The sequence below is a fragment of the Dasypus novemcinctus genome, chromosome 27 (assembly GCF_030445035.2).
Source record: "Dasypus novemcinctus isolate mDasNov1 chromosome 27, mDasNov1.1.hap2, whole genome shotgun sequence".
In the NCBI taxonomy this organism is placed as follows: Eukaryota; Metazoa; Chordata; class Mammalia; order Cingulata; family Dasypodidae; genus Dasypus; species Dasypus novemcinctus.
This window is the reverse complement of record NC_080699.1, coordinates 14,597,778-14,622,770: the sequence shown is the minus strand read 5'-3', so window position 1 is coordinate 14,622,770 and position 24,993 is coordinate 14,597,778. Positions and strand designations below refer to the sequence as shown.

At 46.3% G+C, this 24,993-nt stretch overlaps 1 protein-coding gene and 1 pseudogene across 1 annotated transcript in view; both read left to right on the top strand.

The window, feature by feature from the left end:
* The first annotated feature begins 10,237 nt into the window (after positions 1 to 10,237).
* The window catches only part of EXPH5 (exophilin 5), a 98,693-nt gene continuing 83,937 nt past the window's right edge, over positions 10,238 to 24,993 (top strand). Inside the window, exon 1 of the mRNA XM_071212317.1 lies at positions 10,238 to 10,746. Within this exon, the coding sequence (XP_071068418.1) occupies positions 10,628 to 10,746 (119 nt within the window). The 5' untranslated portion in view covers positions 10,238 to 10,627. The remainder of the gene's footprint in view (positions 10,747 to 24,993) is intronic.
* Positions 21,315 to 23,195, top strand: LOC101426664 (RNA-binding protein EWS pseudogene; annotated as a pseudogene).

The window sequence follows — 24,993 nt, the reverse complement described above, 5'->3', positions numbered from 1 at the left end:
TCAATTACTACTAATTGAGAATTATATAAATGATCAATTAAGGAAAAAGTTTCAACTACAGGTGAACCTTGAACTGAGCCTTTACTATGTAACTTCCTGCCTTCAGGAGCCTTAAAATTAAGGCGTTTACTCTGTTAATATTACTTTATTACTAGCATAGAATTCTAGAATTCTATCTTTCAGTTCTTCCAGCTCTTCAGGGCATGTGGGTAACAAGCAGAGGATAAAGGGAACAAATAGAAATGAGACTTTTCCTCCCTTTCTCTAATAACTTACAGTGGATAGTAATATTTTTACTATTAACGTGTGATATCTGTGTCGTACTTACCAGTCAATTGCTGGAACAGCCCATGAGGTTCTGTTTGTCCTCAGATTTATATTTCAAAGAATATCCTGAGAAGAGCCTCTGTGCACATGTTTGTTCTATCTCCTAATTCTCTTGTATTTTCTGCTGAGACTCAGCTGATGATTTCCAGGTGGCCCTGGTGAAAAGCCCATCATTTAAGGTCTCTGTAGTCTGTGAAGGTAAATAGAAATGGCCTCAATGGTTTGTAAATTTTAAAAATCTGCAGAGGCATAAGAAAGTTGAACCTGGAACAAAGAGCAGAGAGGAAGGAGTTAGTAAAGTAAAAATAGTAAGATGTAGTTCCTGCTTCACAGAGCTTTTCATCTAGTAGGAGGAGAGGAGAGGTAAACAAAAAGAGCAAAGGAGAGTGCTGTGTCTGTGATGAAATCTGGATGGGCAGAGGCAGGCTGGGGACAGCCTGTAGTCAGGTAGGGGCAAATCACGGGGAGGGGTTGGGAAAGACGCCCGGGCACGGTGAGTCTCTTTTTTTTTTTAATCTTTTTTTAAAGATACATAGATCACACAAAATGTGACATTAAAAAATACATAAGAGGCTCCCATATACTCCACTCCCCACCCCACCCCCACTCCTCCCACATCAACAACTTTCATTAGTGTGGTACATTCGTTGCATTTGACGAGTACATTTTGGAGCATTGCTGCACAGCATGGATTTTAGTTTAGCTGAGTTTTTAGTACGAAACTCTTCCTGTCTTTAGGAGGGTTAAAATCCAGGAGTTGACTATCCCATTAGAGAGTCAAAATATAAACTGTAAGAAAAAATTAATGAATAGCTTAGTATTAAGTTGTGTGCCACTGATTCATAGACTCAATAAGCTTTTGGTGAAGTGGAGCAAGTTGGCTGGAGCGGGCACAAAGGGCTTCATAGGGAAGTAAAGCTGACCTGAGCCTTAAGATGGGCGGGATTTAGAAAAGGACAGTGGAGGAGATTGGAAAGCACAAGGCAGGGAAAGAGTCTAAGAGCAAAGTCGGGGACCACGAGGAGACCGGCTGCTGGAATAGAGAGCTGGCGAAGGTAGGTGTGCAGGGATTTACCAGGATCAGGTCCTGGTGAGGCTTGACAGCCAAGTAGTTGGTGGGTTTGCTGTAGAAGGTGATGCCCCAGAATCCAGGTTGTCGGACTCCAAAGCACTCTAATACCTGCTTTCTCCACCTCAGCACTACTGACATTTGGGCCAGATAATTTTTTTTGGTGGGGGGAGGGGGACTGCCCTGTCATTGTACGATGAGTAGCAGCATCCCTGGTCTGTACCCACTAGTTGCCAGCAACAACCATCCTGACAATTAAAAATGTCTCCAGACATTGTCAAATGTCCCCTGGGGTGGGGGTGGGGGCAACATCGCCTCCAGTTGGGGGCCACTGCTTGAACATACCCTGCAGTCCAATTTTTTTTTTAACCAGAATGAGATATTTAATTGGTACTTAGAAGCTTCCAAACATATAACTAATTCTAATATTGCCTCTCACCAAGAAACAAATACTAAACTAACAAAAATTAGCACTTATCTAAGTGTCTTATCAAGCTTGAAAAATAGTCCAGGACTCCCAAATCTGACCATTCTAAACCTTCTTTTTCTTTTTTAAAGATTTATTCATTTATTTCTCCTCCCCTTCCCTCTCCCCCCCCCCCCCCCCCCGCCTTGCACCGTCCGTCCACCCTCCGCGTCCATCCACCGCTCACTCTTCTCTGTCTGCCCATCCTTCCCCCAGGCGGCACAGGGAACTGATCCTGGGGCCCTCCAGAGTGGGAGAGAGATGCTCAATCTCTTGCACCACCTTAGCTCCCAGGTCTGCTGCATCTCTCATTGTCTCTCCTCTGTGTCTTTGGCCAGCACTCTGTGTGGGCCATCACACCTGCACAGGCCAGCACTCTGTGTGGGCCAGCACTCCGTGTTAGCCAGCACACCGTGCGGGCCTGCACTCTGCGTGGGCCAGCTCTCTGCTTGGGCCAGCTCGCCGCACAGGTAGCCCTGCAGTCCAATTTTATAAGGACACCACTCCTCCTGTGAGCCCCCAAGGCAGCTATTTCCCACTACTTTCATTTGTAAACCTCAGCCCAGGGCTGCTCAGACCCTGAGACTGTAAGATAAGAACCCAAACTGCAGGGTCACTGCTTTTAGGATCAAGTCCTTTTGGAAACCGTAGCTAAAATTCATTTGCAGCAAAAGATTCTCTTATCTTAGAGCCTCCTTTCAAGGTGCTTCTACCACCACACCACTCTTCCATCTGGAACTTTGGGGAGGATTGGTTCAATACTCTTCTCCCAGAATTTTTTTCCTACCATCTGAGACCCCACTCCCAACCTCTGGGCTCTTGCTCCTGCAGAATGGCCCTCTGCCCATCAACCTCTCAGGCCCTTCCGAGTCGGTCCTATCCAATTCAGTGCTACCCAAGTCAGCCCTCTTTCTATAACCCACTTATTAATTATGATCTCTGATATTCCTAGTAACTTGATCAAAATTCCCTGCACAAGAACAGATCTTCCTTTGAGATTTCTTTCCTCCTTCTGCCAAAAACTAACTTAGACTTCAGGGCCCCCCAAGTTTCTCCTTGCCCACAGGTGTGGGCTACTTCTTTTACTTCCTTCCTCCCTTTGACCCCTGGAAGCTTAGCGCCCTCAGGTACTGATGTTCTCCTTTACCACCACATCCATCTCCAGGCCACATGTCTGACCACCTTTCTTCACTATCCGCTTCTTCAAAACTCAGCGTCTTGATATTGTCACCCCATCCATCATCTATAAACCAGAACACTTGCTTATAGAAAAGGAGTTGGAGTCCAGACCTCCTCACTGGGAAAATCTCTCCGAGTTCTAATTTGCAGTTATAGACATAAATAAATACAGAATATACCAAGAAGTTGGGTAGGGTAATGAGGGGAGGATGAATAGAAGGAAAATAGGTTGTCTTTAATCAGCAATAATATTCAGCCTCCCCCACCCTTTAAATGTAGCAAAAATAACTACATATCTAAAATTGGAGACCATCAGAACATCTTCTTTTCTACCCTGGACCCTTAGAATCATCTTGGGTGTATTTTTACTTGGTAGCACAGCCCTGTTATGCTTTCCAGACCTCATTCCCAAACCTCAGCAGCCTTTCCCCTCGGATCTCTAACATCTGCCCTTGCTACCCTAGAAACAGCTTTTCGTTCTTTCAGGTCAATTCATAAGGAAGTCTTGCTCCTTATGGTTAGTAGGTGGTTATTAAAAACTTCTCTCCCCCCAGAGGTGAAGATTATATTTGTTCTGGCATTCAGAGCCAAGTGGAACAAAAGAATATACATCAGAATAGATGGACTTCCTTGCAAGTGTTTACAGATCCTTTGGCTTAATATTGTCATGTGGCACTAAACTTAACCTCAATATTTTGAGAAGATTGAGTTAATAATGACATTGTGCTTGATGCCTTGAGTTTACATTTGGCCTAGACTGGGGCAGTTTATCATTTTATCAAAGTGGAAAAAACAGCAAAATGTGATTTTAACTCATCCTGGGAAATTTTATATGACTTGCACAGTATTTTCAGGAGGTGCTGGGATGCCATTTTCTTTCCTTTTCCTACTGAGACCTGAGAATCAACTTTATGTTAAAGATAGTTTTAGTGAAGGGGGTGGACCATCCAAGAAGGACTGTTAGTCCAGAGGAATCCCTCAGGTCCCTGCTTTTCTGGAAAATTTCTGGATAACATAAATCTATATAGAACACGCTCTTTTATTTTATTTTTAAAGATTTATTTATTTAACTCCCCCCCCGGTTGTCTGTTCTCTGTGTCTATTTGCTGCGGCTTGTTTCTTTGTCCGCTTCTGTTGTCGTCAGTGGCACGGGAAGTGTGGGCGGCGCCATTCCTGGGCAGGCTGCACTCTCTTTCGCGCTGGGTGGCTCTCCCTACGGGTGCACTCCTTGCACGTGGGGCTCCCCTACACAGGGGACACCCCTGCGTGGCAGGGCACTCCTTGCGCGCATCAGCACTGCGCATGGGCCCCTCCACACGGGTCAAGGAGGCCCAGGGTTTGAACCGCGGACCTCCCATGTGGTAGACGGACGCCCTAACCACTGGGCCAAGTCCGTTTCCCAGAACACACTCTTTTAAAAAGAAGATAGGTGATGGAGGCCGAATAGGTGCTTTAAGTGAACAAAGCAGGAATTTGGGAGAAATTAAACTGGAAAAAAAAAAGAAACTAGAATAGAGAGTTAAAGAGCAGCCCTACCACAGTGCCTGGCATGTGGCAGGTACTCAATAAACATTTGTTGAATGAATGAATGAGCAAAAATAACTGTAAATGAATTAATATAGCCCAGAGTGAACGGATGGATGCACTGGAAATGGATGCAGAATGCAAGGAGTTTCAAGTGAGTGATAAAGGCATGGCAATTTAATAAACCATGAGGGAAAGCCCTATAAATGGTTCCTGGGTCAAAAAAGAAAAGCAACCACAATGGAAGTAGACAGAATCGCTATAATCAAATATTGAGGTCATATAAAAGTCATTAATAAACCCATCTCTGTAAAAACACTTTAAAGTTCCCAAAGAGCCTTCCTTAACTTCATTAACTTAAAAAAATTTTCAGCTAGATTGTGAAATCTTCTACAGAGATATTTCAGGAACTATATAAAAAGCCTTTACCAAAATATGCACACATATGGAAAAGAGCTTTAACATTAGTGTTCAAACATGGAAATAGTTCTTGAATTAGGATGGTAGGTTTATAAATGTCTTCTCCTTTTACCAAAAATGCCTTGATGTCATCATGCCATATTTTCAATTAAAAATAGTTTTAATCCTTATGTCACAAATGATTTGAGGTGCATTCTGCCAAGAAGCAAGATTCCCTCCAGATTGGAGGCAAGGACAGAAGACAGGACATCTTGAAACCCTTTCTTACCCCAGAAGCCAGCTGAGCATGAGGCGAAAACCAGGCAGAAGCTAATCTGACTGGCCACGCTGCTGGGGAGGACACACAGACACACAGACACGCAGACTCTTTCTCTCTCTCATGCATACATTATTTCATGTGGTCTTACTATGTACTGAACACTTCACATGCATTATCTCATTTAATTCAACAACCATGAGGTGGATCCTTGTTTGTCATGCCCGACTGCCCTGACAAACACCACATAATGGGCTTTGGCTTAACAACTGGAATTTATGGGCTCGTGGTTTTGGGGTTAGAAGAAGTCCAAACTTAAGACATGGGCACGGTGTGCATTCTCCCTGAATCTGAGCCTTCTGGTGCTGGCTTCTGGTGTGGCTTATGTCTCTGTCTTTTGCCACCTGGCCAGGTCCTCTCTTTTCATGGGCTCTTCCATTCCCACTTCTTTCAGGGTGGCCTTCGACGCCCATCTCCCAGCTGCTGCGCTTCCAGTGCTAGAGATTAGGAAGACCCACTCTCATTCCAGTGGACCAAACCTTACCTAAAAGTAACACCTTCCAGAGGTCCTGTTTACAATGGATTCAGACCTACAGGAACGCAGATTAAGATTAAGAACATGTCTATAGCAGGGTCCATAAGTCGATTAACACAGTACTATTATTACGCTCATTTCACAGATGTGAAGGGAAAATAGCTTCCCCAGGGCACATGGCAATAAACCGTGTAGCCCAAGTTTGAACCCAGAACTCCTGACTCCAAGCCCATGGCTTTCCAATAAGATCTAAACTCCCTCGCCTTGGACTAACCTGCTTACGCTCTCGGGCCTCTTCCCCACCCTACTCTTGTGTTCCTCCTCCCCAAGTTTATACCAGCTCCCAGACCATGCCCGTCTCTCTCCTGCCTCATTGTCTTTGCACTTGCCTCTGCTTGGAGAGCCCTTCTCCCGTCTCCTACCAAGGCTGTCTCCTCATCATCCTCCAGGTCCCTACGTATGTGTCACCTGATGGTAGCTTCTTTGACCACCCTACCACATCACCCTGTTACTTTTTTCCATAGCACTTATCACAATTTGCAAATCTTTTACTTATTTACATGCGCATTGTCTGTCTCTTCCTTAGGGAATGCAAACGCTACCAGGACAGGGACCTTATTTATCTCTGTACCTCTGTGTTTCCAGCACCTGGCCGAAGACCTGACATATAACAGGTTGAACAAATACTAAATGCTCTTAACCACTAAGCCATGTTATCTGGGGCAGGAAACACAAGGGATTATTTATTGCATGAGGATGGCATAGGTCCAAAAGATTTTATGAATAGCACATAAGTCCATTTTTCACCCATACTTGATTTAAACTCAAGCTGTTTGAAAGACATGTGTACATTTATTTTCCCAGTTCTTCACATGTCTGGCTTCTTATCCTTCAGCTCTTAGCCAAATGGTGCCTTGTCACAGTGTCTTCTCTGACCACTCTTGCTGGAGTCCTCCTACCCTTAGCCCAACCCACTCATGACCCTCCTTATTTGGTTCATAGCACTTACCATCCTGTTAGTTTATGGTTTTTTTTTTAAAGATTTATTTATTTTTAACCTCACCCCCCCCCCACCTTGTCTGCTCTCTGTCCATTCGCTGTGTGTTCCTCTGTGACCACTTCCATCCCTATCAGGAGCGCTGGGAATCTGTGTTTCTTTTTGTTGCGTCATCTTGTTGTGTCAGCTCTCCATGTGTGCAGCGCCATTCCTGGGCTGGCTGTACTTTCTTTCGTGCTGGGTGGCTCTACTTAAGGAGTGCAACTCCTTGTGCGTGGGGCCCCCCTATGTGGGGGCACCCCCTGCATGGCACGGTACTCCTTGCATGGGGCAGCCCTGCGCATGGGCCAGTTCATCACATGGGTCAGGAGGCCCTGGGGATCAAACCCTGGACCCTCCATATGGTAGACAAACTATCAGTTGAGCCATGTCCGTTTCCTATAGGTATTACTTTTGTAGTCTAAGAAAATGTTACTTTAAAAATGTGACTTTCTCTGTGTGATAATACTATTAATAGCTACCATCAATTGAGCATCGCCACTTGTTAATTGCTTTACATGCATTACGTCACTGAATTTTTACAACAATCTTATGAGATTGGTTTTATTCTTATCCTCACTGTAGAGGTTTTAAAAAAGGACCCTAAAGTTTAGAGAACTTAAGCTGCTTTTCTTCATGGAATCTTTATTCCCTGATTTGGATTCAAGGTTCTGAACTCAGCCTCTGCTCTCTCCATCCACCCTTTGGTGTGGTCATCTTACACAGTCTCATGGTATCGATAAGCACCTTTAAGCAGGTAACTTCCAAATCTACTTCTCCATCCTGTTTTTAGAACTCCAGTCTCACATTTCTCACTCTTGGAGACGTCTCCACGTGGATGTACTTTCGTACCTCCAACTCCATAACACTGAAGTTGAACTCGTGATCCCTTCACAAATTTTATGTTTCTCCTATCATCCCATACCTCGTTTCAGCTACTTCTCTTGAACCCTTGCAACATCCTTGTTACTTCTTTCTTAAGCCTTGCATCTTATGAGTTAACAAGTCTAGCCAGTGTCTTTGGGAACCAGCCCTCTTTTCTATTCCCAGTTCTTCCTTAGTTCAGATCCTCTTTTCCTTTTTGCCTGCATCGGCCTGCCACCATTTTCACTCAGTTCATCCTGCCTTCTGCTGCCAGAGTAATCCTCCCAAAGTTCAATTTCAACTCTAACACTGCCATCCTGAAAACCTCTATTGGCTCCTCTTTGCTTACACAATGAAGTTCACATTCCTTATGCTTCAAATGTCCTATCCTCTCCGCCAGCATTTCTAAAGATTTTTCTTAAGGAGTCTTTTTAGACATTTTTTTCTAGCTACACCTACTCTCCCATGAAGTTTTTTTTACGCTGTAAGTTTAGTTTTTTAAAAATTATTTATTTCTACCACCCTCCTTGTTGTTTTCCGCTCGCTGTCTGCTCTCTGTGTCTATTCACTGTGTGCTCTCTGTGTCTGCTCATCCTGTCTTTAGGAGGCACCAGGAACTGAAGCTGGGACTTACGTGGGAGAGAGGCGTTCAATCGCTTGAATCACCTCAGCTCTGTTTTGTTGTGTCTCTCATTGTCTTTCCTCTTTGTGTCTCCTTGTGGCATCATCTGGTGGTGTCAGTTCACTGCAACTGCATGTCACGCCAGCTCATTGTCTTGCTTATCTTCTCCAGGAGGTACTGGGAACTGAACCCAAGACCTCCCATGGGGTAAGCGGGAGCTCAATCACTTGAGCCACATCTGCTTCCCCCCCCATGAAATTTTAATAATACAGATATACCAAATATCTGTTTATGTATAATGGGTATAGCTACACTCTAAACATTTCAAAAAAGTAAAAGTTTTTCACTCTCCAAGACCCAGTTTTTGCCTTCTTAGGGGCAATATTGCCCCAGAGAGAATGCATGCTCTAGCCAAAACAGATCACTCACCGATCCCTGTATATGCCCCTGTGTTTTCTAGCTTCCAAGTTTTTGCTCACCCAGTGGAACTGAAGGACTGTGGGAAGAGTCCTAGAGTGTGCTTCTGCCAGTCAGCACCCTGTGCCCCTTGCCTATCACGGCATCTCCTCCTGGCCACCATTCTCTTTCTTACAATAGAAATCTGACCTTCCAAGTTGCAACTCAAATGCCACGTCCTCTTCCCTGATCCCCTCCACTAGAAGTCATGGCTCATCTGTGCTCTCATGGAACTGTCCTTGTGTCTCTATCACGTTCTTCTTTGTTACGTAGTCATTTTTCCAAATGCTTTATCTTCCCTGCCGGATTTTAAACTTCTTACAGACAAGGTCTGTCTTGTTCATAGTGCACAATGCCTGCAGGTGGGAGGCACAGGGAGCAGGGGGAAAGCCCAGCAGTGCCCACCTGAACAAGGTCCCATGTAAATGCTGAATAAATGAGCACAGAAATAAGTAGGAAAATGGGACACCACATGTGATGCGCATTCCCAAACCACCACCATTAACACCGAGACTATTTATAAAGCCGTTCTCTGTGTTGTACAAGCCCAGTGACCAGAAGTGGTTCCTGCTTTGTACTAGTAACAAACAGACACCCACAGAATGTTTGTGTCTAGCTGCCTAGGCGTGTCTTAAACAATGATGACCAAGGTGAGCAGAGGGCCCAGAGGTCAAAACATAAACGGCCATTTTTGACATAATGTTTTGTTTAAGATACAAAATCTCTATTGAGTTTATTTGCCGTGAAATGAGAACATACACGTGGAAGTACATTTTAAATAATAGTAATGGTTATCACCACATAAGGAAGTGACCAAATTATGGCAATGGTGCAGGAAAAATAGATCTGACAAAGATACGTACATGGGAAGGGAAGTGAAGCAACATGTTTTGTGGGAAAAGTCTGATAATTCTTTTTTTTGAGTGTATATAAGTGAATATCTTTGGAAACTTCCACCATACTTCATTGCATCTTGAAATAACTGACTTTCTAGGCTAAGCTATTTCTGTGGTTTCACAGGATTATATTTTGCTTTTGTCAAAGGATTAGGTATTTGAAAGTGGCACTTTTAATACTTCTCTCAAACAGTTTATTTACAGAGATTATCGAACTTTACAGACAAACCACACAGGTGCTTTCCACCACCTTTTGCCCCAGGGCTGACTTCTCCTAAGAGACCTACAGCACCAACATTCCATTTTAAGTCTGAGGCTTATTTGTATGGGACAACGGAATAGAGGATAGCTGAGGGATGGGAGGTTTGACAAAATAATTTATTTCCAGGGATAGACGCACTAATTTCAGCCCTGCTGCGTCATCCGCCCACCCAAGGCTGTGAAATGAGTTCGGCCCTTCCGGGTCTCTTAAATTGGGTGGCCTTTCCGCCACTTGTAGTTCCCGTGGGATCTTAATTATGGCAGGGAGGATTCATCACGAATCCCTGTCCTTCTTACTCCTTCTACCAGTCCAGCTAAAATTCCGAGGGCACAGCCAACAGCCAAGCCGAACACTTGGGAGCCACATGTAAGCCTCACTGAGGGTTGTTTGCTGAACCAGTCAGGAGCGACCGGGAGCCCGGGAGAGGGCGGGGCCGGGCCGGCCGACCACCCCGCCCCTCGGGCATGGGATTGGCTCGCTCTCGGCTCAGCCCTTGGTTTCGCGTCCGGGTTGGACAGGCTGCGAGAATCCTGTCCTGAAGGTGTCGTCCCGGGAGCCCCGTAGGTGTGGCCCTGTGGTGCTAGGTTTTCAACGCGGCGGGTTCCTTTCTGACTATGGGATCAGGTTCGTGGAACGCGTTTTCTCGATTTTGAAAAATGCCGTCGTAACCGGAGGCGCCAAGGGGCTTGAGCGAAACTTCCAGAAAGGGGAGAAAATGACGAAAGTTCCTCGCGGGGTTGATCTCGGCTTCTTAAATGACGAAGAAGCCAGGAAGATCCTTCAGGTGCTGGAGAGAAACGAGGCGCTACGAAGGGCAGAGAAGGACAGGATCAGGTACCGAGCGAACCCCTCTCCCTTTTCTCTGCGCGCCGGGACCCTGGCGCCGCGGGGTTCCCGGAGGGGGCGTGCGCGGGGGGCGTGCGCGACCGTGGGTTCGCGGTGTCCCTGGAGCAGGGTGTGCGCGGGGGGCGGGCGGGGAACCGGGTCCGCGGTGTCCCCGGAGCAGGATGTGCGCGGGGGACGGGCCGGACAGTGGGTCCGCGGTGTCCCGGAGCGGGCGTGCGCGGGGGCGTGCGGAGACCCTGGGGCCGCGCGGAGACCCTGGGGCCGCGGTGTCCCCGGAGTGGGCATGCGCAGGGTTGGGCGGGGACACCCGGGGTCTTGGTGTCCCCGGAGCGGGCGTGGGGGGCGGGCGGCACCGTGGGTCCGCGGTGTCCCGGGAGTGGGACGGGCGGGGACCCTGGCGCCGCGGGGTTCCCGGAGTGGGTGTGCGCGGGGGGGCGGGCGGCGACCCAGGGGCCGCGGTGTCCTAGGAGCGGGGCGTGCGGGGGTGGGGGTGGGGGGCTGGGCGGGTGGCGACACTGGGGCCGCGGTGTCCCCGCAGCTGGGCGAGCGTGGGGAGCGTGCGGGGATGCCGGGACCGTGGTGTCTCCTGAGCGGGCGTGCACGGGCGGGGACCCTGGCGCCACAGTGTCCCCGGAGCGGGCGTGTGCGGGGCCGGGCGCGGACCCTGGCGCCGCGGTGTCCCCGGAGCGGGCGTGCGCCGGGGGCAGGCAGAGACTTCGCGGCGCACCTGGAGGCCCAGCTCCTGGCGCCACCGAGTCATGCCTCGTGCTGTGGCCTGCGGACTAGTTGAAAATATGTTGTTTGTCTCCGAAGTACTTTGGGACGCCTGATGCGCTTTCCAGGTCTCCTCTGGTCTGTCAGGCTCCGAGCAGAAGGGAAATGAGGCGGGGGCTCAAGGCGGAATGCGCCCTGGCAGCTGCTCCCTTCGCGGTCCACACGTCCATGTGCTAACACACTCCCTGAAGTTCATCCTTCTCTTAACACTCTTCCTTGGCCCCAAAGCATCTGAGGAAATACTTCCCTCCCTATCTCATGTCCACAGTGAGGCCCGGGAGAGCTGGCACTTCCCAAGGACAGGAGTTTGAGAACCTTGCCAAATGGAAGCTTGTGGGGGTGAACGCGGCTGTGATGCGCGGGGGTGGCTGGAGTTGGGGGGGAGGTCTCCTCGTGTGTTATGCTGTTGGAAGTTTCTGCGACATTTCCCCCTTGACCTTACTACGTGGTATTGTAGGTGAGGGCTTACTTAGGTGTGAATGAAACCCAGAAAGAGATAATTACCAGGGATGTCAATTATCCAGTTTTCCTGTTGGGTAAGTGTGGGTTACATTCCAGAATGAATTAAAGGAACTCTCTTACCAATCCTGGAATCGATCCATTGAAGGCCTTCTCTCGATGACTGTGGAAGGAATTTAGGATATCACTGTGAGGCCAAAAAAAGAATTCAGAAAGCCATTTTGTTGGTGAGCAACCATTTGAAGTGAGCTTTGGGTTCCCACCTCTTTCCAGGTATCCTGCTCCCTCTCCCCCCTCCAAAAAAACTCCCCTTCCCCTCTTCAAATAGGGAAACCTTAGTTGGTCTTTGTAGGAAGAATTAGAATGCCCTGGACCCCAGACTGCTGAGAGGAATGCTATTTGAAGCCTGAGGACCGTCCCCTAAACAATGCAAAAGAGGACTCTCCTGAGCACAGACTGTCCACACCCACACACGCTCATGCATGAACCCTTACCAGTGTACATGGCCCAGGCACAGCCAGCCCTGGGAAGGACAACTTTGAATTGCATAGGGTTTGGTTCAACACATATTCCAAAAGGTCTAGGAAACCGTGGTTGCTGTCAGTGTGTGTTATTGGAAGTAGGTCTTTCTCTAAGTGCTCCAGTGTTCATTTGAGGATGTAGGGGAGGAGGTTTATGAGGCAGGGAAGCTTACATTGGGGATGCTATCAGTTTGGTTTCTCATGAACTACTGTCTTGGAAATAGTAATGTAATTTATTTTAATTTTCATTCAAGGGGATTTTGACTTTTTGTATTTGACCTGATGTGGACCTCGTTGTTGAGTTTCCTTTGTAGCAGCTCATGGCGCCCACTTCTGAAACTAGAGGGAACTGGACCAACACACCAGTGGCAAAGGCCATTGGGCTAGACATCAGAGGATGCTAAGACACATTTTCTGATTTCATCACGTTCATCTTAACTGAAGCATCAGCAGAAAAGGTCAAAATGTTAAAACCAGTCTTCTATTAAACTATTAAAAATAATCACATAAAGAATTTGAAAATTGTCCCTATTAAAATACAAAAAAAGTTTAAGGAAAAGAGGTGCTTGGGCCAAATGCTCAAAACAATGATTTCTGGTACTTTTATTTTCCTCTGGTTTATTCCTGGCTCCCACTATCAAATACCTGTGACAGGGTAACAGTGTCCATGGGATTGCTCAGCCTACTTGCTGTTTCAGGCTCAGATGTTTGGGTTTTAGTAGCAAATACTGCAGGTAACATGTCAATCTGGCATCCTTTCCTGCCCATTTTCTTGATATATATGATCATAGTATTTTCCAAATAAAAAACCAGGACACATGACTTATAATGCAAGGGTATAATTTGGGAGACAGCGCAAGAGGCCTGTCTGAGAAAGTCTGGGAGGCTTCTTTACTATATATATATATATTTTTTTAAAGATTTATTTTATTTATTTTAATTCCCCCCCCCCTCCCCTGGTTGTCTGTTCTTGGTGTCTATTTGCTGCGTCTTGTTTCTTTGTCCGCTTCTGTTGTCGTCAGCAGCACGGGAAGTGTGGGCGGCGCCATTCCTGGGCAGGCTGCTCTTTCTTTTCACGCTGGGCGGCTTTTCCTCACGGGCGCACTCCTTGCGTGTGGGGCTCCCCCACGCGGGGGACACCCTTGCGTGGCACGGCACTCCTTGCGCGCATCAGTGCTGCGCATGGCCAGCTCCACACGGGTCAAGGAGGCCCGGGGTTTGAACCGCGGACCTCCCACATGGTAGACGGACGCCCTAACCACTGGGCCAAAGTCCGTTTCCCCTTCTTTACTATATTGAGAAATAGCCTCAAGATCTCTTGACTGGGACAATAAGGGACCAAATGGGAAACTTTTGAAAGTTAGCTGGTTGGGGGATAACAGATGAGTTATATCTGTAACAAGTTTGAAGTGTCTACAAGGCAACTAGGAGAAATATCCTACAGTTAGTCAGCTGTACAGAACTAGACTGGCACGCAGGGCCAGAGCTGACCAGAGGTGGCTGGTAAAGCTGTGGGACTAGTTGAGTTCACCTGACAGGAAACAACAGAAATGCCTGTGGATATGCAGAGCCTTTACCCCAATCTCAAACCCACCCTCCCACCCCCAATCTGTACCACACCTCTCTGGCTCCAGCTACTGGGAAAGTATTTGTATTAAATACAATAGTTAATATTTCTAATATATAAAGAGTTTATTCAAATTTTCAAGGAAAACACCAAGATTCCAACTGATAAATAGGCAAAAAAAGAAAAATAAACCATTCCCCAGGAAGAAGGCAGGAGTCAGAGCAAGCCAGAAAGGAGATGGCCGTGGGATGGAGGTCTGCCAACACCAGATAATGTCAAGTCCAGGAGCAAGCATGCCTTTGCCGACACCTTCATGTGAGACTTCCAGCCTTTAAAACCAAGACAGTAAATGTCTGTTGTTGGGCCAACTGGTGTACCTGGAGCAGCTCACCCAGGCTGTCTTCCGTGTCATCTGCACACTGTGCTGGCAGAGCTCACAAGTGAGGAAAGCTCCCAGGGTGGCCCCTGCCTGCGTGTCTTCCCCATCCACATGCATCATGTACACAGGCTGGAGGGTCCCATCTCTGGAACACAGACCTTCGCTGCTCTGCCATTGACTCTTCACATGAAAAGATGAGTTCAGTGGATGAGATACGCTGAGGACAGGGACACCATCTCTTTCTGCTGACAGTGTTTCCCAGCACCTTGCGTTGTGCTAGTCAGTAGCTAGTCATCCGATAGCTATTTCTTTAATTAGTTAATTCAAGGTAAGGATTTTGAGGTTTAAAAAAAGTCTTGATGGTGGTGATAGTAATGCAGAATTGAATAGGTAACTTAAAACTCCTACAAGCCAAAGACCCTGAAAAGGACCGGTACCAGCCCATAGTTTAGAACAAGTCACCTCTGAGGTATGATTGTCTGGCATCCCAGGGAAGGCTGTCGCAGACCTCCCCGTTAAAGACTGAGAAGATCAACCCAAGTTCTACAGTTCTAAACCCAGCTCTGCTGTTACCAGAATCCAGTGGACCTGCTTTGCATGACTGCATTTAGGTGACTAAGGAGGTGTTCTCCAGTTGACCAGATTTGAGGGACATCCTTTTAAAAGAACCCGATTTGCAGATGTGATCAGCCAGGAGCCGTTTTACGGGCTTGACGTTAACGGAAGTGCTGGAGGCCAAACCCCTGCCACCAGCTACATCAACCCAAAAGGCTGAACTTACTGCCCTGACCCGAGTCTGGGTCCTGGGACAAGTTCTGCCTAGAGGAATAAGATAATGTCTCAAAGCAAAACCTGGCAGAGCGGTGTCAGGAGCACCTTGTGGCCCAGTACACCTGCAGGGTTCCTCAGAAAAGAAAAAACCTCGACATTCCCAAGCGGTGAGCAGAGATGGGAGGCGTGAAGACCTTGCGCGCAGGCCCCTTCGCAGCCGTATCTAAACTCGGGTTTATCAGCTCTGACGCCAAGGACAGCTTTACTGTGCTTGAGACAAGGCAGGACTGAGAAATTGCATGCACCCTCCTCACAAGGCCCCTGGAAGCATCACTTTTTTTCCCTTTCCTTTTTTTTTTTTTTTTTTTTAATTGTTTTTATTCTCACCTCTCCCTCTTCTTTTTTGCCCATAAAAACCCTAGCTCCCATTCTCACTTTGAACTGATTCGGGAAAGATTCCCCCAGTTCCTTCCTTGTGCATGTGCAATAAACCACCTTCTCACTGAAAAATAAAGCGATAAATAATAAATAAATCACTTACACCAGAAGATATCCAAATGGTAAACAAAACATGGGATAATATTCATCTTCAAAGTAATAAAGAAATAAAAATTGAAGGACCCTTGAAATACCTCTTTAAAAATACCAGGAAACTGTTGATGAATGTTCTCGTGAAATCGATAGCTTCAGTATACTGTCAGTGGCATTGTAAATTGGTCACAATCCTTTTGGTGAGCTTATGGCAATATCTGTAAAGATATGCCTTACCCTTGACCTGATAATCCAATAATTGAATATTTCTCATTTGTAGGAGATTGAGGTGAAGGAGATAGCTGGGTCTTTATGTAATAATAGTAATTATTGTGATAATAATAACAGCTTACATTAATTGGGCCCTTACTGTATACTAAGAATCATATGAAACATGTTATATATATTTAATGAGTCCTCCCAATAACCCCATTAGGTACACTCTTTATTTTTTTTTCTTTTTATTTTTTTTGTCTTTATTTTTTTAATATTACATTAAAAAAATATGAGGTCCCCATATACCCCCCACCCCCTCACCCCCCTCACCCTACTCCTCCCCCCATAACAACAATCTCCATCATCATGAGACATTCATTGCATTTGGTGAATACATCTCTGAGCACCGCTGCACCTCATGGTCAGTGGTCCACACCATAGCCCTCACTCTCTCATATTCCACCCAGTGGACCATGGGAGGACATACAATGTCTGGTAACTGTCCCTGCAGCACCACCCAGGACAACTCCATGTCCTGAAAACGCCCCCACATCTCATCTCTTCCTCCCATTCCCTACCCCCAGCAGCCACCATGGCCACCTTCTCCACACCAGTGCCACATTTTCTTCCATTACTAATCACAATAGTTCATGAATAGAATATCAGTAAGGCCACTCTAATCCATACTCTATTCCTCCATCCTGTGGACCTTGGAATGGTTGTGTCCACTCCACATCTATATCAAGAGGGGGCTTAGATTCCACATGGATGCTGGATGCAATCCTCCTTTCAGTTGTAGGCACTCTAGGCTCCATGGTGTGGTGGTTGACCTTCTTCAACTCCATGTTAGCTGAGTGGTGTAAGTCCAATAAACCAGAGTGTAGGAGCTGAAGTCTCTTGAGGCTCAGGGCCTGGCTATCACATGGTCAGTCCAGAGATTAGGTCCCCTGGGTAAAAGGGTTGAGTATCTTGTCCAAGGTAGGCATCAGAGCCAGAATTCAAATCTAGGTCTTTCTTGAAACTTTTTTATCTATCACCATAGAATAATCCTCACCAACATCCCTTTTTGGGTGAGTGTTATTAACCGCTTCTTCCAGAGGGAAACTGGATTCAGCAAGGTTAAGGAACTTGCCCAAGGTCACTAGTCCATAAAAGGCAGAGCTGGAATTTGAAACTAGAACTTTCTGTCTCTAAAACGTGTTTTCTTTCCACTAAACCACCTTTTCCTTGAGGAAATAACTCAGTAGAGAAAAAAACAAGATACATACTTTCAGATATTTGCTGCAGCATTACCTATTATAGCAAAATAGCAGGAAATTTCAAATCTAAGAATCTAGGGAGCAGATGTAGCTTAATCGGTTGAGCACCTGCTTCCCTCATGGGCGGTCCCGGGTTTGGTTCCCAGTGCCTCCTAAAAACAAACAAGCAAAACAAACAAACAAACTCAGGGGAGCCAATGTGGCTCAGTGGTTGAGCACCAGTTTCCCACATATGAGGTCCCAAGTTCAATCCCTGGCCCCCACTACCTAGAAAAAAAAAAACCTGGTGGCGGACTTGGCCCAGTGGTTAGGGCATCCATCTACCACATGGGAGGTCCAAGGTTCAAACCCCAGGCCTCCTTGACTGGTGTGGAGCTGGCCCGTGCGCAGTGCTGATGCGCCTTGCCATGCAGGGGTGTCCCCCGCGTAGAGGAGCCCTACGCGCAAGGAGTGCGCCCTGTAAGGAGAGCCGCCCAGCGCGAAAGAAAGCGCAACCTGCCCAGGAATGGCGCCGCACACACAGAGAGCTGACACAGCAAGAGCACACAGCAAAAAGAAACACAGATTCCCGTGCCGCTGACAACAGAAGCGGACAAAGAAGACGCAGCAAATAGACACAGAGAACAGACAACCGGGGTCGGGGGTGGAGGGGAGAGAAATAAATAAATCTTTAAAAAAATAAAAAATCTAAGTATCCAATAAGAGAGCGGTTATTACAAATGACAATTATGAAGAGATAATTATATCCCACCCAGTGTGCCATTTTAGTTCTACATTTCTAACTACCTCAGTTGTCATGCAGACACCTCAAGCTTATCAAAGAAACAATGGAGGAAGATGCTCGAGGCACTGTTATGTTGAAAAGCAGAATACAGAATGGTACTTACTCTGTTACTGTACTTCCTTAAAGTCATCTGTGTGTGTGCACGACCACTAGAAGAAAACAGGCAAAACATCTGAGCAGCTTCTCCTCTCAGTGGGTCTCTGGGGCCTAACGCACATGCCCACTTGGCAGCCCTCGGTGCTGGCTGAAAGGCGTGGTCCGGCCCCAGCGGCTGGAGGGCCTGCGCTCCTGCCCTCCAAACGGCACGGCCCAGATGGAACGTCAGACCTGGGGGAAAGACGCATTCGACTGGGCAGGAATGCCGGGCAGGTGCCACCTCAGAGGCCCTGGGAGGAGCCGAGGGGGAGAAGGGCAGACGAGTCCTGGCCTGGAGGAGAGGGTCACCACAGACAGGCGAGGGGCCTGCAGTAGCAGGCCTTCCGTAAAGACCCGGTGAAGGAATTAAAAACTCCTGGACTGGCTGGAGTCCAGCTTCTCTCCCCACTCCTGGCTCTCACTTTGTTTCACTTTCTTCTAACTACCAAGTACCATTTGCCCAGCCAGAGGCATGGTATTCTCTCTCCTCTGAAGCCTGGAACATTCTGTAAGCTCTCGTGTCACAGCTTATCCTACTCTGCCCTGTCATTCTGGGAGTAGTGCTACAGAAAGACTCTGAGAGCCAGATAAAGAAGGAGAAATTAGAATTTAAATTCTAATCCGGGGAGCAGATGTAGCTTGGTGGCTGAGCACCTGCTACCCATGTACGAGATCCTAGGTTCAATCCCTGGTACCTCCTATAAATACATACATACATACATTACCCATTCCAACATTTCCAGTTCTTGCTGGGTCATGGGAAGAACTTTAACTGGAATTATTCACATGGGAATAATTTCTCAGCCTTGAAAGATCTGCGCCCCAGCCTCAGTGAAGAAAACAAAACTGGGAGTTTGAGTCCTGATTTATTAGCAGGTGGAAATTTCCTTATATTGCTCTCACACTGGGGTGGGGGTGGGGGAAATATATAAATATACACATAATATACATACATATATGTGTAAAAAACTGAAAAGCATCTTGCTTTTTATAAGTCTGGGAAGTGTAATTGCCTATATCCTCCCTCTACCAAGCACCCCATCTCATAAACATAACTGAAATTGAGAGTACCAAGAGATTGTGCCAACTAGTCAGCTCGCAGAAAAGATATCAATAAATAGTGGATTTACTTTTCATTATTGCAGAAAACTAATCAAGTATAAAGATATTCCATCCCCTGGTGTAAATATGTTTGAAAAATGACTTGTCTGGATTTAGACTATCTTTGCTCAAAGGCAACATCACAGTCCAGGAGGCTTTCCCAGAACTTAGTTGTTATGTGCTCGAGCTGTGGCTCATGTTTGAAAAGGGACTGCATATATCAAACTTGGGCAGCCGTCAGTGGCTGGTGGAAGCTGCAGCATCCTGCAGAGAGGAGAAGCCAGATATGCATGTCTCCTCTCTCTTCTAGGCTTTCTGCCTGCCCTCTCCTCTCCCAGCCTGTGAAATCTGCCTCTGGGTGAGAGAGATTCAAAAAATACTCAAGGTGCCAATTTATTGGGCACTTCCTATGTGCCAGACTTTGTTGAATCCTGGGGATCCAGCAGGGAACAAACAGGTTCAGCCCTGAAGACTTCCACCACCTTTCGCCGGTGGTTTTCGCTTGGTGGTCAAGCCAGCAGGAAAGGGGGTTCACGCAGCCCTAGCTTACCTTCAGGCAGCCCCCATGTGGCCTGGGGATGGAACCCTGAGAACAAAGCCTGGAAGTCACAGGGTAACCTATAATCTTGAATGTCTTGATAACACAACAAGGCATTGGATTAAGGTTCAGGGGCTCTGAGTCATTTGCACTCTCCAACAATATCCAGTTTATAGTTGATTCTCCTTATCTGTGGTGGTTAGGTACTAGAGAGCACCCTCATCAAACAATGAATTAGCAAATGATGAGCCATTGCTCCTAGGGGAAATAAAGGGTTAGGTAGCTGCGAGCCTCTCAACTGGAGATCAACACGTACTCCTCATGTGTGTTTCTGCTTGAAGACGCCTTATTTAATGCCTCTTGCTGATTCCTTGACACTGGACTTGCAGCCAGCAGCACTATAACTCAAGCCCGAAGGAAGCTTGTCACCTTTTCTGTGGGAGGCACATTACAGCTTTTTTGTGCTTAGGAACACCAAGCATGATGCTTGGGGGCTATTTTAAACAGTGAAGTCCCACAAAAGCACAGAAATTCAAACAACATGGCACTAAATACACCACGAGCAGGATACTTGTTCACAGCACAAGAACTGCAACGAGAAGGCAAAGCATGGCCTTGTTCTCCCTCAACTGGAAAGTGCACTTGGCGGTGACTCAGATTTTTCACATCTGCCAGGAAAGCGCCAGGAGTGTTGTTGATTCTTGTGTCACAAATAACTTCTAGTAAGTAGGAGGATTCACAGGCACAGAATATGCAAGAAATGAGGATGGGCTATATTTAATTCCTTTAAGCGAGGGGAGATCTTTCTCCAGACACCTTGCTGCTCTGGATTGGTCTCCATGGGCAATATACGTGAAACTACTGTGACGTCATAGTTCCACATCCCAAGGTCAGGCAGCAGTGCTCTTTTTAAGCTTTGTGACTTTATGACTCCTTTAACTTCTAAAGTCTTTCATATCTGTTTGTGTTTATTCTCATACTAACCCAATAAAGCAGGTCTTTTTATGTTCTATTTCAAAAGCCAATAACCACATCAATAACAAATATTTATTGAGTGTGTTGGGCTAAGTTGATCATATATATTATCTCATTTAATTCTAATAACTACTTGATGGATCAAGAATATTTTTATCTCCATTCTATAGTGGGAGCTTAGAGAGGATAAGGAACCTAATTAAGAAAATATCACGAGAAGTACTGGACTTCCTAACTCCATCTTCACCTACCTACTGTGCAGCGCTGCCTTCTACGGTGATGCACAAACAGGTTGGAGTGACTCCCTCACGTCACCCATCTAGCTTGTAACAGAACCAGAACCAAAACTGAGAGCTTTTCACTTTAAAATTCTTGCTGTTTCCACTGGATCATGGGAATGGAGAACACAAACTTTTCAGTGGCCATATGCCCAACTAATATCTAGGAATGTTATTACTAAGGAAAATGGAAGAATGGCTATGGGAGGACAACTACGAGTATCTGCCATATATAGGACACATTGAAGACATCCTTTTCTGTTAAAAAATGCGTATTTGCAACAAGGAGGAAGAAGAAAAACTGGCTTCTATGGATTACAGTACCTACAGCCAAGCTGCAGCCCAAGGCTGCAGTGCTTATACCGCCCACTCAAAGATTTGGGCAACAAAGTTATGGAACCTGTGAACAGCCCCCTGATGGCAGAGCTACACCCAGGCTTGGACCACCGCGACCTTTGGGCAGACCACCTTTGCATCATCTTACAGACAGTCTCCTAATGGTTATACCCCTCTGTCTTATAGCTAGCCTGTGCAGGGGTGCAGCACTGGTGCTTATGATACCACCACTGCTATGGGCACCACCATTCAGGCTTCTTATGCAGCTCCGTCTGCATATGGCACTCAGCCTGCTTACCCAACCTGTGGGCAGCAGCAGCAGCCACTGCACCTGCAAGACCACAAGATGGTAACAAGCCTGCTGAGACTAGTCAACCTCAGTCTAGCACAGGGGGTTACAACCAGCCCAGCCTGGGATACAGACAGAGTAACTATGGTTATCCACAGGTATCTGGGAGCTAGTCCATGCAACTGATCACCATACCTCCATCCTATCCTCCTACCAACTGTTTCTCTACACAGCCAACTAGTTATGTTCAGACCAGTTACTCTCAGCAGAACACCTATCGGTAGCCCAGCAGCTATGGCCAACAGAGCAACTATGGGAAGCAGTCTCCTACTAGTTATCTCCCACAGACTGGATTCTACAGCTAGGGTCCAGTCAATATAGCCAACAGAGCAGCAGCTATGGGCAGCAGAGTTCATTCTGACAGGACCACTCCAGTAGCATCGGCAGGAGTCTGGAGGGTGTTCTGGACCAAGAGAGAACTGGAGCATGAGTGGCCCTGATAACCAGACAGGGGAAGAGGGGATTTAATCATGAAGGCATGAGCAGAGGTGGGTGGGGAGGAAGATGCAGTGGAATGGGCAGTGCTGGAGAGCAAGGTGGCTTCAGTAAGCCTGGTGGCCCCAAGGACAAAGGACCAGATCTTGATCTAGATCTGCCTGTAGATCCAGGTGAAGACTCTGACAACACTGTAGTTAATTTGTAAGGATTAAATAACTATGTGACTCTAGATGACTCTAGATAAGCAGTATGGGGTTGCGAAGATGAACAGGAGAACTGGGCAACCCGTGATTCATATCTACCCAAAAGGTAATTGCACAGTGTCATATGAAGGTAAAGGTAAAGCCCAAAGGTAATGCACAGTGTCATATGAAGACCAATTGACTGCCAAGGCTACCATGGGTGGTTTGATGGGGAAGATTTTCAAGAAGCCTCCAATGAACAGCATGTGAGGTGGTATGTCAACCTGTGAGAGCAGAGGGATGCCCCCACACACCCCGTAGAGGTTCAAGGGGCCCAGGAGGTCCTGGGAGACCTAGGGGTGGCATGGAAGGCTGTGGATGAGACAGATGAGGCTTCCCCCCAAGAGGGTCCCAGTGTTCCTTAGGGAACCCATCTAGAGGAGATGTCCAACACCGAGCTGGAAACTGGTCATGCCCCAGCCTGGGATGTGGAAACCAGAACTTCACCTGGAGGACAGAATGTAACCGCGTATCCTAAACCTGAAGGCTTCCTCCTGCCATCCTTTCCACCCCTGGCTGGTGACTGTGGCATGCGGGGTGGAAGAGGTGGCCTCATGGACCACGGTGGTCCTGGTGGAATGTTCAGAGGTGGCCATAGTGGAGAGTGAGGTGGCTTCTGTGGCAGCCAGACATGGACCATGGTGGCTTCTGTGGCTGAAAACAAGGTGGCCCTGGGGGGCCTCCTGGACCTGTGATGGAACAGAAGGAAGGAAGAAGCCATGGAGGACCTGGAAAAGTGGATAAAGACAAACATTGTCAGGAACACAGAGATGGGCCCTATTAAACACAGAGACCCTGCAGAGCTGCATTGACTACCAGATTTATTTTTTAAACCAGAAAAAGTTATAAATTTATATTTCCATATTTATAATGTTAGCCACAACATTATGATTATTCCTTGTCTGTACTGTAGTATTTTTCACCATTTGTGAAGAAACATTAAAACAAGTTAAATTATTTTTTTTAAAAAAGACTATTTATATTTTGGAAGAATAGATTCCAAACTGTTAAAATTGTTTTTGCTTGAGAATGATATTTAAGGGGGCTTTAACCCTTTTCCTATGATTTTATTTCTTACATTTATCATATAGTACAACCCTTTTCCTATTATATTTCTTACCATTATCAAATATTATTTTAAAAGTATTGACTCTTTTGATAGTAATATATTCACATTTCTTTATTATCATTTTTACCTTCATAAACAAGTCTTTTAAAATAATTTCTTTAAAAGAATTTTCTGCTTGTTTTTCTGCACTTGTCCTTTTCTTTATAATATTAATATATACGTGGTGTCTTAGTTTCCCAGTAGCTAAAACAAATGCCATACAGTGGGTTGGCTTAAACAATGGGAGTTTATTGGTTCATGGTTTGAGGTTAAGAGAAGTCCAAAACTGAGGCACTGGCAAGGCAACGCCTCCTCCCTGAAGACTTTGGCACTCTGGGGTGGCTGCTGGTGATTCTTGGGTCCTTGGCTTTTCTGTCACATGACAACGCACATGGTGGTGTCATTTTCTTTCTGCGCCAGACTCTGTTGACTCCTCTAATAATAAGATTAAGACCCATTCTGACTTAATTGGCCACACCTTAACTGAAAATAACATCTACAAAAGGTCCTATTTATGCTCCATTCATACTCATAGGAATGGATTAAGATTGAGAACATGTTCCTCTCTGGGGTAAATAATTCAGTCTATCTCACGTGGGTAACTTAGTTTCTGTAACATCCATCTTGATTTCCTTGCAGTCAGGGATTGTCTCAGGGTTGGAGAGTCTCACAAACTACTTGGCACTTAGTAGGTACCCAAAGTCTAATTAAATGGCCCTTAATGTACTTCTGTGTAAGGAATACAAAATAAGGGAAAGAAAGATCTGGGAAACCACATGAATGTCAAAGGAAGGTCAAGTTAAGGTTAGTCAGAAAATAGTTTCCTTCCCTGTTACCAACTTGTGTCTTACAGCTGAAAACCAGGTGGAAAGAGCCTGGCTGAGGCCTTGTCTTTCACGCACATGCGTGCGTTCTCTCCACCTTCCTTCAGGTCTGCTTTTCTGCAGTTATTACTGCATAGGCTGTGATATTTGATCACCTCATTCTCCCTCTCAGGAATGTTTCCTTATTGACATTACCAGTGACCGTAGCTGTGCTTAAAATAGCAACATGGCAACGCAGAGCCAGTATCCTCTTTCTACTGTGTGAAACTTTCTAATGATCAAAGAGGAAAGGGGGCCTCCAATGACCAAAGCCGTCAAGACAAGTTGTGACTTTTAACAGTGATACCAAATTAACATCAGGTAAAGGAGAAAGGCAGGGAGGGTAAGAGGTTTTCATCCTGCAGAGCAGGTGCAGTAGCCCTCAGATCTTACTACAGAGGTGCCAGTTCACTTTCCCTTCTCTGGCCACCTCTTTTTGTATACATTTTTGTCTCATTAGCTTGCTTTCCTCGTAAGGTTAAACGTAGAGTTTCCATATGACATGGCAATTCTACTTCTAGGTATATATCCAAGTGAAACAAAAACATTGTACACGAGTGTTCATAGGAATATTATTCACAATAACTAAAAAGTAGAAACAACCCAAATGT